Source organism: Balearica regulorum, chromosome 7 (assembly GCF_011004875.1).
Source record: "Balearica regulorum gibbericeps isolate bBalReg1 chromosome 7, bBalReg1.pri, whole genome shotgun sequence".
NCBI lineage: Eukaryota > Metazoa > Chordata > Aves > Gruiformes > Gruidae > Balearica > Balearica regulorum.
The window spans coordinates 15,382,980-15,396,964 of NC_046190.1; the positions used below are offsets into that span (position 1 = coordinate 15,382,980).

Sequence of the window (13,985 nt, forward strand, 5' to 3'; positions counted from 1 at the left end):
TCCTTCTTCCATCTAAAAATGGGAGAGACGAACCAGGCCGCCGGACCGGGGCTGCCTTCCTCCCCCTCCCCTCCTCCTCCTCCTCCGCCCCGCTCCGGCTGCAGCTTCTCCCCGACGGCCGGGCAAGAGACCCCGCAGCCCGGCGGGGACATCACTGGGGTGAGCTCCCTGCGGGCTGGGGGGGGGGCTGTCCCATCCCCGCTCCCTGTCTGCCCCCCAGCCCCTGGGCTGAAACCCCCCCACACACACCCCCCCACACCCTCCCCTCCGTTTCCCGGCTCGGGATTCCTGATGGGATTAGCGGGGATTTGCTGTGCGTGAGCCGGGAGCTGCTGGGCGCTACGGATCCGGCTACCGTGCTGGGGGGGCTGCGGGGAGAGCCGGGCTCTGGGTGCTGGGAGCGGGGCAGCTCCCGGGGGACGCAGGCTCCCCCCGCACCCTGCCACAGCCCTGTCGCTGCGGGGCCGTGGGACGCTTATTGCTCCAGGGGAGACAGCCGGGTGCAGCACCCAGGGGTGCCCCTGCGGCTGGGGACTGCCCTGAATGCCTCTTGGGTCCTGCTGGGCACCCCGATCCCGGGGTGGGCTAGTCTCAACCCCCCGCGGGCTGGGTCAGGGCTGCAGGGTGTCCTTCCACAGCCCTGGGTTCCCCCAGTGAGGTCCTCCTGCAGCCCGAGCAGGTGACAGAGGTGCAGGTGGGGCCAGGGTTTAGGAGGTGGGTGCGTGCGGTGTTTTGGGAGTGCTGGGACCTGCCGCAGGGAACTTCACCTTTCAGTGGTGCCGGGCCTCCCAGGCGGGGGGGGTATGTGTGGGGCAGCTCATAGCAGTGCCATTTGGGTGCCCCCATCTACAGGAGGGGATGGGTGTCTCCCCCTCCTTTGCCTGCCCCTTTCTGCCCACTGCCCCCACCCAGCCCCGGGGCAGGGGTGCCTGGGACCGGCAGCTGGGACAAGCAGCCTGAGCTGGGCCAGCGCCAGGGTTAAGCCTCACGCCACAGCCATGAGACCAGCCGTGGGGAAGCTGGAGCAGCCTGGATGGGTGCTGGGTGGTGGCATGAAACGGTGCTCAGCATAGGGCTCCGTCACGTTGGGGTCTTTGCCCTGGGCTTTGCTCTGGGCCAGGGCCATCCAAACGGGAAAAGGGGCTCATGCCACGTGCGACCTTGGCCCCCGGTTCTGCCAGCTAGGGCTGTGCTGATTCCTCCTCTTCTCTCCCAGCACCTCACTTTCCCCCTGCTGTGGGTCACCCTCCTGGTGTCCTTTGGCTCCTCCATGCTCTATGGCTACAACCTGGCTGTGGTGAACTCGCCGGCCGTGGTAAGGGATGGGCAGCCTCTCCAGGAGCAGGGGAAGGGCTCTGCGTCCCTCCCTGGGAGGGTGGAGGTACCGTTACCCAGCAGGCCCACATCAAAATGGTGGCATTTCCCTTGGGCAGTCACCCACAGAAAGCAGTCTGGGGAGAAGGATGGCATGGGAGGGACATGGGAACCTGGGTTCATGTACTTCTCCCAGGCTGGTCCCCCCAGAAGGTGGGGGCTGGGGAAAGCTGCCCACAACCTCCTTGCTCCAGCTCCAATTCTGCCTGTGGCATATCTAAGTTGTCCTTAAACCTGTCTGGTGCTGAGGCTCGCTGAGCAACCAGACCAGCACATCCTAGTCATCCCCAGTCACGTCCTGCCCTGCATCTCCTGCAATGCTGTTAAACCCGTGGCATTTTCCCTACGGGGCCTGTCTTCCCTGTCTTCCCCTTTCTCCCAATGCATTTGGTGCCCGTGTGTCTCTCTCTGCCTCGCAGCACATAAAGGCTTTCTACAATGCCACTTGGTCCCAGCGGTATGGGCATGGGCTGGCCCCTGGCCCCCTGACCCTCCTCTACTCCCTGACTGTCTCCATCTTCGCCCTGGGTGGGCTGGTGGGCTCCTTGCTGGTTGGAGTGCTGGTGGAGCGATATGGCAGGTAAGGGGGTGGCATGGGACAGGGTCCTCAAGGGATGAGATGGGGCCAGAGGGGCTGCCCTGTTGCTTGTGCCCTGCTAGGAATGGCACGCTGAGCCGCAGTGCTCTCTTCATCCTCATGGCCGGTGGCTTCATGGGCTTCAGCCGGGAGCTGGGGTCCCCCGAGATGGTGATCATTGGCCGCTCCATCACAGGGCTCCACTCAGGTAGGTGCTGCCTGGGCTGTGGGGCTGTGCGTGGCCCCTTCCTCACAGCTCAGTCCCCTACAGCCTATTCACAGGGGGATGGAGAAGACTTCATATTGCCTATGGCCACAGGCTCTGCAGTGGAGGTCTCCATGGTTCAGGCAGCGCAACCTGCCTGGCCATTGGGTGCCCACTGTGGATGGTGCTGTGCATGGGAGGAGATGCACCGATGGTCTGGCTGGGCACCCTTCTTCCTGCTGCCTCTCCCATCCCGGTCCCTCCTGTCTGCCCCAGGTATCTGTCTCAGCGTGGTGCCCCTCTACCTGGGAGAAATGGCACCCAAGAACCTGCGGGGTTTCCTGGGCCTCATGCCCAGCATCTTCACCTGCCTGGGGGTTTTCTTCGCACAAGTCCTGGGCCTCCCGGAGCTGCTGGGCAAGGTGAGCACAATACCCCAGCCCATGTGCGCTGCGCCCTGCTCTGCCGTCCCCATGACACGTCCTGCGTTGACTCCTCTCAGGACCGGTTCTGGCCTCTTTTCCTCTCGGTGGTGGTCATTCCCGCCTCCCTCCAGCTCATGCTACTGCACTGCTTCCCCGAGAGCCCGCGGTACCTGCTGATAGAGAAGAACGACATCTGCGAGGCCACCAAGGGTGAGGGGATGTCCTGGGGGACATTTGCTCTGGGAGGTGCTGGGCGCTGGTCCAAGGTCTCCGAAGACCAAGGTGCCTCCTCATAGCATCCTTCCACACCCAGACCTGACAGCCCACCATAGTCCTGATGGTTCAGCCCTTCTGTCCCACCCAGTTGGGTCATAGGATTTCCATGGTGCCCATCACCATGGTGTGAGGCACCTCCTCAGTTCCTGTGGATGCTCAGCCCCATGGGTCAGGGAGGTCCCCAGGGGCGGCCGAGCCAGGGCAGAGCCAAGTCCCTGCCCTGTGCCATACCTGTGATGGGGAGACGCATGCCTGTGACTCCCACTCTCCCTGCAGCACTGCACAGGTTCCTGGGGACACCTGACGTGCAGAATGTGATCGAGGAGATGAAGAAGGAGCAGCAGTCACTTTCCTCCGTGGAGATGGTCTCCGTCTGGCAGCTGCTGCGGGACCGCTCTGTCCGCTGGCAAACCCTCTCGGTGGTGGTGGTGAATGCCGGCATGCAGCTCTCAGGGATCGATGCTGTAAGCCCTGCGGGGTCCTCACCCTGGGACCTAGGTCTGCAGAGGCTGAGCTGAGTCCTGGAAACTCATTTCATCAAATGCCCTGTGGCTCTATCCCCCTGGCTCACACTAAGTCCCCTCTTCGGCAGATCTGGTTTTACACCAACACCATCTTTGAGAAGGCCGGGATCCCTGTATCCCAGATCCCCTACACCACCGTGGGCACCGGCGCCATTGAAGTTGTTGCTGGGCTGATTGGGGTGAGTGATGGACAGACAGATGGATGCAGCCCCTCAGTGCCAGAGCCTTGTTGCCAGGTCCCTGCACCATCAAATGTGGGGGGGGCTGGAGGGACCCCAAATGCTGCCTGCATCACAGCATAGCCCCTTTGCTCTTTGCAGGGAAATGGAGTGATGGGATGAGAGGGACTCAGTTTGTGGGGTCACATCTAAAAGGGGTGGGAGAATTTTGGGATAAGTGTATAGCAGGGAGGTTGGAGGGGAGATGCCAGGCAACGAGCAGGTTGGAGGTGATGGAGGGGACTAAGCGATTCCTTCTGGCTCCTGATTTCATTGTCACTCTGTTAGCAGAGCCACATGTCCCCATCTGCCCCCCCCAGCCAAGCACCGGCCTGGCCCCAGGCTAGCAGCCCCGGCCCCCCCCCAGCCAGGCCTCATTTAGCTGGAGAGTTAGCACTGGGCCAGGCAGATTTATGGCGCTCGTCCCATCTGCGAGTGTCACCCGGGGCCAGCCCAAGCCACCCGGCACTAAATCCGCTCCCTGACAATTAGAGAGATAGATGGACAGGTGGCTGCTCCCAGAAAACTGGGGCTGAGTGAGGGGGCTTCTCCCCTCTCCCCATACCTCAACCCATGGCAGAGTGGGGTCCCCCAGTCACTCCTCTGCCCCTCTGAAGGGTGCCCCCTTCTCCCCTCCCCTGCCCTGGCCGTGGGGCTGCCCCAGCCCCCAGCAGCCGCCCGGCATGCAGCCAGATTGCTCGGGAGCAGCCCTGCAAATGGCCCCCGACGGATGTGCCGAGATTGGTTATAAAATTACAGGCATTTGTTCAGCTGTCAATACGCTGCCTGCTCCAGCCGCTGCTGCGCTGTCTGCCCGCACCCTGCCTCCTCTGCCCACTGCCCCACAAACACCCTGTGCCCAGCCCAGCACCTCTGCTTGGCACCGGTGCGAATGCGGCTGTGGGGCCACACCAGCCAGCCCCGACCCTGCACCCTGATGGGGCTCTGCAGGACCCTACTGCTGCCTGGTGCACCTTCACCCTGGGACCCCGGAGTCCTGGCTCTTCCCATGTCCTGGCCCCAACCCTGGAGCTCTGAGCTGAAGCTGCCCCCAACCCCCAGATGCCACTGGGAGCATCCTACCACCTTCAGCTTGATCTGGGGTTCAGGGGGTGCCCCCGTCCTGATGGGGAGCTCCCCACCACCCCATCAGTCTCTGCTTTCCCTTGGCAGTGCTTTACTATCGAGAAGCTGGGCCGGCGGCCGCTCATCATCACTGGCTTCTGCGCCATGGGCATCTGCTCGGCTGGCATCACCGTCTCCCTGCTGCTGCAGGTAGGCTCTGGCCACCACCACCCCCCTGGGCCACTGACATGTCTGGGGCTGGAGCCCTGGGTGCATTAACAAGGGCTGGGTGATGAAGGGATGGATATCACCCCAGGGGAGGGAGTGTGCATGAAAATGAGAGGTGAACTGGCTCTTCCAAGCAATGTTTTCCCTTCAAAGTTAAAGGGAAGGAAAATTCAGAGCAAAGAACAACAAAAAAGAAAATCCAAATCCATGTGATAAAATCCCTGCCGCTTCTGGTAGCTTTTCTGCAGAAATAGTCCCCAGGGAGGCGGCTGTGAAATGTCAGGGGAGGTGGAAAGGTCTGCAGGGTCCTTCCTCTGCTGCCCGGAGGGGATCCCAGGGTATGCTCCTGCAGCTCTGGGGACATCTCAGCATCATGAGTTGCTGAGATTTGCTGAGGCTGACCCTTACCAGCTTTGCCCCAAACCACTTGTCTGCATCCCCCCCATGTGTCCTGCATGGCCACTGTCCCCAAGGGCTGCCACCCAGCCAAGGGGCAGGCACGAAGCCCCGTCCTGGGGATGCTGGGCATGAAGCTTGAGGCCACTGCCCCGGCAGCATCCCCCAGCCCATGTCCCTTCGCAGACCGACTTGCCCTGGATGCGCTACGTCAGCGTCGCTTGTGTGATCGGCATCATTGCTGGCTTCTGCATGGGACCAGGTGGGTCTGGGACCAGTGGGAGCGGGCGGTGGTGGGGCAGGAATGGGGGCCCCAGGGGAGCAGGGAGCAGTGGGGTTTGCAGGCAGGTGGCAGGACCAGCGCCTTGGCCCCTTCCCCGTGGCCAGCCCCTGGTTTATCATGCTGCACCCCGTGAGCAAAACCCCGCCACAAGCCTCTCCAGCCCTGGAGGTGGGGCTTGCTCCACCTCTTCCTCATCCCTAATCCAGGGCCAAGCAGTGAGAAAGTCCTGGCAGCCTTCCCCAGACCTCTGGAGGTGTCACCTGCTGGCATCACAGTGAGCATCATCCTGCCCCTGACCGAGCACGGGCACGAGAGCGGGCTCAAACAGCGAGGGGTGAAACCTGGACTGGTTTACCCAGTTGATGTATTAGCAGAGCTGTTAACAGATCTATAATTCATCCTCAGCCCAGACTTTATTCACTGTAATTACATCTTTAATTAGGATTTTAATGGCTCATTGTTCACAAACAATGATGAATAGGAGTTTTAAAACAAAAAAATATATATCTCTATTCTGGGCGAGCTGTGAGTAAGAGTCCGTCAGGGGCTCCACTCCTCCTTCACTTACTCGCACTTTTTTTTTGTTTGTCTTTTCCATTGGAGCACCTTTTACAAAGAGGTCCCAGTCAGCCCTGTCCCAGGCAGTGGGACCCCAGCCATGTCACCACGTCAAATACCCTGCCAGATCCCTGTGTGCCCTGGGATGTGCACCGGACCTTGGATCCTGCCCTCCAGCAAAGAGACAGTCCTGGGACTCAGGGGTGCCAGCTCAGCGACACATGGCGGGGGGGGATGAGTCCTTCCAGGAGAAGTAGCTACAACCTATGTCCAGTTTTTAGTAGGCAAGTTGGCTTGGGCAATGATCTTCAGTCATTCTGGAGTTTTTTCACTGTACAACTTGGGAAAAGCCAGTTGGAAAATGGCACTTCTGTGTCCTGCAGGAAATTCTGATGCTTGAAAATGTGATTGTTTCTTTCTTGCCCAAATCAGCCACGGCGTTCAAGCCTTTACCTGCTCAATAGAAGGAAATTTTCTAAACCATTTTGTTCAAGGGAGGCTGGAAAGGGCATTGTGGAGGGCTCCAGGAACATTTTTCTCTATATCTGTGATCTATATGAGATCTAATATATCAGCATTTAGGCAAATTATTGCAAAGTGAGGATCCAGAGGAAATGTTCCACCTTGACTTTGACTCGATCTGAAACTTTCCAGTCAAGTAACTTGTGAAATTGGCCTCAGCGCCCAGCAAGGTGCAACTGTGGTATGCTGGGGGGATGCCAGGACACTGGTCCACCCGTCCCCATGTTCTCCATCTCCTCCAGCTCTCCCAGCACCACCACTCTGACCTGTGGGTCCTGCTGGGCTCGAGCCCTTTGGCTGCAGGGCTGAGACAGGCAGGACCTGTTGACCCTGGGGGTGCCTGATGCAGCCTGCCCCCCTGTACCCTCAATCTGTCCCCTCCCTCCGCAGCCGGCGTCCCCTTCCTGATGACGGCCGAGTTCTTCACGCAGTCACACCGCCCAGCCGCCTACATCGTGGGGGGGTCCATCAACTGGCTCTGCAACTTCACCATCGGCTTCATCTTCCCCTTCTTGCAGGTACTGGTTTGGAGGGGCCGGGGAAGGAGGAGAGGATAGACCCGGCCCTGCTGCTCCCCCAGGACAGGGTGCCAAGCCAAGCTTAGCCCCAGGGATGCCCATGCTCCTGGCTCGGTTTGATGCTGGCCAGAGTCAGCCCAGGGAAGGGGGACAGGAGGGGATGCTGCCTCATGCCATGCCCAGCGTGGGGGTGCCTGGCTCTCTGCCCTGTCCCTGCTCTCTTCTTGTTCCCAGATGTCAGCCGGTGCCTTTTGCTACCTGGTTTTCTGTGGCATCTGTCTGCTGGTGGCCCTGTATGTCTACCTCATCATCCCCGAGACCAAGAACAAAACCTTCATGGAGATCAGCCACATCTTCGCCACCCGTCGCTCCTTTCTCTCCATTCCAGCCCACCTCATCGGGATGATGAAGCTTGATGGCTACGGGGCCTTGGAGAGCAGCTCCCTGGAGAGCTTGGGCTCCAGCCGGACCTGACCTGCCCCCCACCTCCCACTGTGGGATCCCCACCCTGGGTGGGCTGTGGGGGACGGGGGTGGGGGAGAAAGCTTGGGGCTGGGGAGGGAAGTGAGGGCCAGTTTGCTCGGACTCGATCAGCTCTGTGACTCCCAGTACATCTTGCCCCACCACAGCTTGTGGCCAGGATGGGCTCTGATGATGGGCCAGGATGGGCTCTGATGATGTGCCAGGACTGCACCGACTGCAGATGCCTTCCCAGGGACAGGGGGACCTCCTGGGGGCAGGGGTTTCACATTGGTCCCAGGCACATGCCAAGACCTGCCCACACGAGGTGTTTAATAAAGAGTGTTGCCTCCAGAGCTGCTGCCTGGCAAGTGCAACCTAGGATGGCAGTGAGCTGGAGCATGCTGGCATGGGTGGGTGCTTCCCCAGTGCTGGGGAGCAGCGGGGAGCAGCAGGATGGGATGGGGGCCTTGTCCCCCTCCCTGCTGTGCCTGGCTGGGAAGGTTGGAGACACCCCACATTTCCTAGGATGAGTGATCAGGGTTGCTCCTGGGCTCTTGCATCTCCACGTTGGTCATGCAAACACAGGCTGAATTGCAGAAAGGACATGGAGGACCTCAGAACTGGGGATGACCATCCAGCCTCCGTTCCCCCCCCCAAGCAGTCCCTTGCTGCCCAGCCCTGCAGAGAGTGCTCCTGTGGGACCCCTGCACCCTCCCAAACTCTGCTGAGGACAAAGGGGTCCCGGGTGCACCCACATCCCCTTGCTGTACCCCATGAATTCCTGTGAACTCAGAGTGCTTTCCGAGCACAACCTCTCCCATATCTCTGCCCTGGATCCTGTGGTGGGGGCAACCCTGTTTCCTGGGACTGCCCTGGGCACGGCACTCACATGGCCCAGGACCCTCACAGCAGCTCCCACAAACAGCATGGGGTCCCAGGCCAGCAGACCCTTGGGGAGCTGCCGTTTGCAGGGAAACTGCAATATTGTGCTCTGGTAAGAGGTATAAGCTGTGTGGTGGGGAGGGCTGCATGGCCAAAATCCTCCAGTGCCAAGACAGACACGATTTATTTTGTTGCAGGTAATTAGCCCACTTTTTTTCAGCTCCCCACTCCATGACAGGTCCGTGTTTGGTCCTTGTGGTCACTTGTTGGTGTGCTGGACTCCAGCCCATGCGAGGAGCTCACCCGTTCTGCATCACTCGGCAAAGCCCCGGGGCGCCTCCGGGGGCGGGTGGGCACTGGGCAGGTGGGGACAGGGACTGGGCCATACTGGGTCCCCCAGTGCCTGGTCTCAGCCCCTCCATCCTCAGCAGCTGGCTTGGGGCTCTCCTGCAGCTCGAGATGTTTAAGGGGCATCAGTCAAGGCAGGGGTCACAGCTCCACAGCATCAGCCGCTTCCCACTCCGTCTCCCTCCCAACTCGGCTGCTCTCGGCAGCAGAACAGAGCGGTAAATATGTGCAGCATTACATATGTATAATGGAGTGTAAATAACCCCAAAAAGTGCATTGTAAATAGACTCCAAGTTTATCCTTTATTAATGAGGCACTGAGTGCCCTGCTGTTTTAGAGCAGCGAGAGTTTCATAATATCAAAACCTAAATTACACTTGTGTCTCTCATTCCCAGCAAACGACAGCATCATTTCAGGCCTCTTTGCCACTTGTATTTATTTATTCTGGTATTTATTTATGTCTCCCACCCAGCACATGGGACGGCTTGGAACATGCCCCCTGCTCTCTATATGAGAGGCAATGGCTCCCCTGGGAGCAGCCCCCCAATTCTGGGGTCCTTGCATAGCCGAGGACCCAGAGTGTTGCCTTATGGCCAAGGACTGCTCTGTACTGGCTGGTGAGATCAGGCAGACCTGGGAAATGTGGGGTGGGGACCCATCTCTGCAGGGCTTCAAACATCACCACAGCCAGAAGTCGCCTCTTTCCAAGGACTGGAGGTCACTGGCAAAATCCTATGTTGCCTTTTGGCTGTGTATGCTCTTGAGGAGACCATTGTGAGGGTACCCTTCCAAGGGACATGTCCATCCTCCTTCCATCAGGACCTGGAAGGGTGGGATGCTCATGGGACACTAGCTTCTCATCAGCTTTTTATTTAGAATATTGGGGCGGGGTCTCTGTTTGGGACTGTCTGTCCAAGCTGCCCCCCTGCCACTGGTCTGGTACTCCTGCAAAAGCAGGATTTTGGCTTCCCCTCTGCTTGTCCTGCCCAGGGAGACATTCCCAACCGCTCCACTGCAGACTTCTTGGGAAGAGTATGGCTAGGTGGGCTCCAGGCTGCTTCCCTATGTCCAAAGCAGCTCTCTGGATTCAGACCTCCAAAAGCACTGGTTCTGCCTGGTGAGGGTAAGGCTGTATCCTCCAGCACTGTCCAAAGGACCTTGAAAGATTGGAGGAGGTGTAAAGAAGAGTCCAAGAAATTACTCTGATGCCTGGAAAAGCTCCCAATCCTCTTAAGGTTTGCAGAAACGAAGATGAAGGTGATTTTCTTCAAATGCGTAAGTGCCTTCTCCTGATGTACCCAATACTAAAAGGTGGGTGAGTTTAAGCATTGAGGTATACATGCGGAGGGCTGGAGCTCCTCCCAGCCAAACTGGAATGGGAAAGAAGGCCCCAGTTTGAACTCTCCAGATACTTTGAAATGGGTTTCTCAAGGAAGTGATGATGGCCCGTCACTGGATATTTCCAGATCCTGCAGGGAAGCTCTCCTGGAGAGTCCCTGGCTCAGGGCGAATGGTCACAGCCTGACCAGGAAGCTGATGAAAACTTGCTGGACTCACCCTGGTGTCCCTGTGCCAGCACTGGTGGCTGTTGAGGCAGCAAGTGGCAGCAAGTGTCCCCGGCCATGGCTGGACAAGCCAAGGAGCATTCGTGCCCTGCCAGTGCTCATGGTCCCTATGGCTCCTGCAGGGATGTGCTCCTGGGGGATGGACCCTGCTAATCATGGGGACCCACTAAGCCTCTGAGGCTGAAAGCTTCCTGCACTGGTTTCAGCAGGTGCCCTAACAGCGAACTGTCCTGTCACCTCAACAGGGGTGCCCTCGCTCCCCCAAAAATCTCACCTGACTGCAGAGGCTTCATCAGGGACCAGTTTTGAGTGGGGTGTGGTTCCTGTGTGCTCTGAGCAGGGTGAAAACCCTGCTCCTGCCACGTGGAGAAAGGGGAGCTGGAGCAGCACCCCCTGCCCTGCGGAGGTGGGTGCAGGATTGGTCCCTGCCTTGTCTTACCAGTGGAGGAGAAGCTCCAGGGCTGAGCAGCTCTGAAAGGCAACTCGCTGCTCAATGGTGACCCAAACTGCGCTGCAACCTCATGCCCTGGCCTTGGGGACCCCACAGCAACTCATGGTGCTGCAGTGGAGGGCTGAGCCCCCAGCACAGCCCCTCCTGGGTCACGCTGGCACTGTTGTCCCCTTCAGTTCAGGTGGGCCCATGCACTCTTTCTTCAGCCATGCTTCCAGCGCAGCAGCCATGGGAGAAGGATGCTGGACACAGAGGGCTCTGCCCAGGGGGAGGTTGGTTTGCAAACAACCTCTGTGCCTGCAGCCTGGGCCCGGGAGGTATTTGAGGTTTCGGGGGGTGATTTTTCCCACCCCTGCTGGCTCCACCTCCTCAGGGCCATTCAAAGCAGGGTGAAGCTGGTGCCTCCACACCAGCACAGCTCTGCCATCGGCCCTGGGGAACCCGGTCACAGAGCTGCACAGCGGCAAGGATGCAGTGCATCTGGCACAGCACCTCACCGGGAGCAGCCCATGCTGATGGGCAGCTCACCCCCCACCAAAGCTCAACATCGATGCTCACGGGGAGTTCTGAGACTGCAGGATGGGACACCCCTCCATCTCCCACTGCCCACACTGGGACACTCCATGTCCCCGTCCCCCCCCCAATCACAGCCTTGTGTGCAAACCTGCCTTCAGTAAAGGCACAGAGGAGCAAAAGGGAGGGGAACCTCTTCCCTTTGGATGCAGGGTCTGTCCTGCACCAGCCCCTGTGCCCTCGCCAGTGCCCCCAGGCAGGGGTTAAAGATGCCCTGGCTGCGCTTTGGGGTTGGCAAAGCTTAAAGTGATGGGCTGGAGCTGCCCCCAGGCACTCTGGGGGTGGTATGGGAGGTGAGGGTTGGAGGGGAGAGGAAAAAGTGGCAGAGGAGGAGGACATGGCAAAGGATGGAGCAAGGAGCTGGGACCAGCCCCTCTCCACCACTGGCCCAGCCAGCCCCGGACCCACAGGCGCTGCTCATGGTAATTACTGCCAGGACACAAGTGACTCGGAGAGCAAAGGTTACATCCCCAAAATCAGCAACACATATCCCCCCCCGCAGATGATCAATTTTGGGATGCAGTGAGAGGCTCTCGGCACAGTCCCAAGGCATCTTCTGCCTTCCTTCTGCCGAGGAAGGGTGATTTCAGCCAGGAATGGATCCTCTTGGCACCTTCTCTTGTTTTCGCTTTGCACAGTGGTGGCAGAAGTGCCCCAGGGAAGGGGACAAGGACCCGGCGGTGGCAGCGTGCCCACTCCAGGTGCCACAGCCCCATCCACACCCTCACGCTGCAGTAAACATGGCTCGCTCCCGGCTGAAAGTCATCCCACAGCAGGGTCTCCCCAGGCTAAGCCTACAGCTCTCATCGCCTTAAAGAGCAGCGCCAGCTCCAGCCAAGCCTGTGCTTCACACGCACTCTGGTCAAGTGCCTTTTTGAAGGAAAAAAACCTAAAATGGCTGATTTTTTTACTGTCTTCTGGGTAATGGGCACCCAGCTGAAACCCAGCACTTTGAAGGGGTGGAGAATAGTGATTTGTTTCTTTTAAAAGACTAACATATTTCCTCAGCATCAACCAGATCCCCCCAATAGATGATGAACAATTTAAGGGCATTGTGGGGGGGGGGGGGGGGGGAAGAAAAAGTGTTTGTTACCCTATAGAAAAAAATAATAATTCTGTATTAATGCCAGCAGGTCTATGTCCGATGCTCTGCAGGAGCAGATCTCGGCAGCGGGTGCCGGGGATGGTCCGGGTACAGGTGCCCGGCGTCAGGGTGGCCGAGGTGAAGGTGCCCGGCGGAGGGTGCACACCAGCAGATGGCACTCCCAGAATTTATTGCTACAGCAAGCTGCCTCTCGGAGAGCAGTCATGTAGGAGATGTCCTATTATATGGGCAGTTGACTTTAATAGTCATTGTGTGCTTAAAGCACAGCAGAACAACAGTGGGAAAAAAAAAAAAAAATCCCCACTCCACTCGGATGGCCCTTTTCCCCCCAGCCCTGCTAGTCTATTTGTACAGTAAATTAAAAATATGAATCACTTCTCTCTACTGCCTCCCCAAACACTCATCCTGTCAGGCTCTGTGTTGTCTTCATTTGTATTACCTTAATTTAATGTTAATTATGTTCTTCATTTACAAAGAACAAGCATTTACACTCCCTGTCTGGGGATTTTCCACGCTCGCAGTCTCCACAGACTGGGAGGCGAAGGGGAGTGGCGGAGGCAGCGGCGCTGGGGAGGGGGCCGTTAGCACGGCCATGGGAACGGGGGGAGCGGGGATGCTCCCGCGCCACCCCCCGAACAAACTGGTAATGATGAGCACTATTGCCTTTCGATTTATGAAACCTTATTGCTGCCTGTGCTTAAATCTCCCCTAATAAATCCCTTTTAAAAGGTCCTCGGCCAATGGAGGGCAGTGATTTATGGTGGAGAGCTGGGGCAGAGGGATGGTTTGGTGGCAGGGTTTGCTGCCGGGAGGGCTGGGGACCCGGCCGGGGATGTCACAGGGATGTCACAGGGATGTCACAGGGATGTCACGGGGCTGGGAGCCTGGCCACTGCTGGGCAGCCTGGAGAAAACTTCCCGGACACCTTTTCCCTGACATCTGCAGAATTGTTGGATGCTGTCAGTGATGGGATGACCTCGTAACTACGGTGTGGATGAGGACCACAAGTCCCTGCTCTGTGCTTCAGTTTCCCCATCAGCACCTGGAGATAATTGCCCTCCTCCCAGCTCTCCCCATCCTAGAAACTCCGAACCTGGATGACAGCCCTGGGCGCTGGCTGGGGAGCCAAACTTTTGGGTGCATGTTGTGGTTTAACCCAGCAGGCAGCAAAACACCACACAGCTGTTTGCTCACACCCCCCACAGTGGGATGGGGGAGAGAATAGAGGAAAAAAAGTAAGAGTCATGGGTTGAGATAAAGACAGTTTAATAAGACAGCAAAGGAAAAGAAAATAATAATAACACCACCACCACCACAGGTGATGCACAATGCAATTGCTCACCACCCGCTGACCGATGCCCAGCCTGTCCCCAAGCAGCGATCCCCTGCCCAGCCAGCTCCCCCAACTCCAGTATCAGTATGCTGAGCAT

General features: G+C 58.4%; 1 protein-coding gene across 5 annotated transcripts; it reads left to right on the top strand.

Moving 5' to 3' along the window:
* LOC104634237 (solute carrier family 2, facilitated glucose transporter member 5) lies at positions 1–7,828 on the top strand. Of its 5 annotated transcripts, XM_075758092.1 has the most exons (12): positions 1–159; positions 1,217–1,315; positions 1,794–1,954; positions 2,035–2,159; positions 2,433–2,578; positions 2,659–2,791; positions 3,134–3,321; positions 3,450–3,560; positions 4,773–4,874; positions 5,475–5,550; positions 7,042–7,169; positions 7,404–7,828. In XM_075758092.1, the coding sequence occupies exons 1-12, from the start codon at positions 19–21 to the stop codon at positions 7,641–7,643; spliced, it is 1,650 nt and encodes a 549-aa protein (XP_075614207.1). In that variant the 5' UTR covers positions 1–18; the 3' UTR covers positions 7,644–7,828. The 5 variants fall into 5 exon arrangements, with proteins under 5 accessions (XP_075614207.1, XP_075614209.1, XP_075614208.1 ...); XM_075758094.1 differs by lacking the exon at positions 4,773–4,874; XM_075758093.1 differs by lacking the exon at positions 1,217–1,315.
* Positions 7,829–13,985: the final 6,157 nt, after the last annotated feature.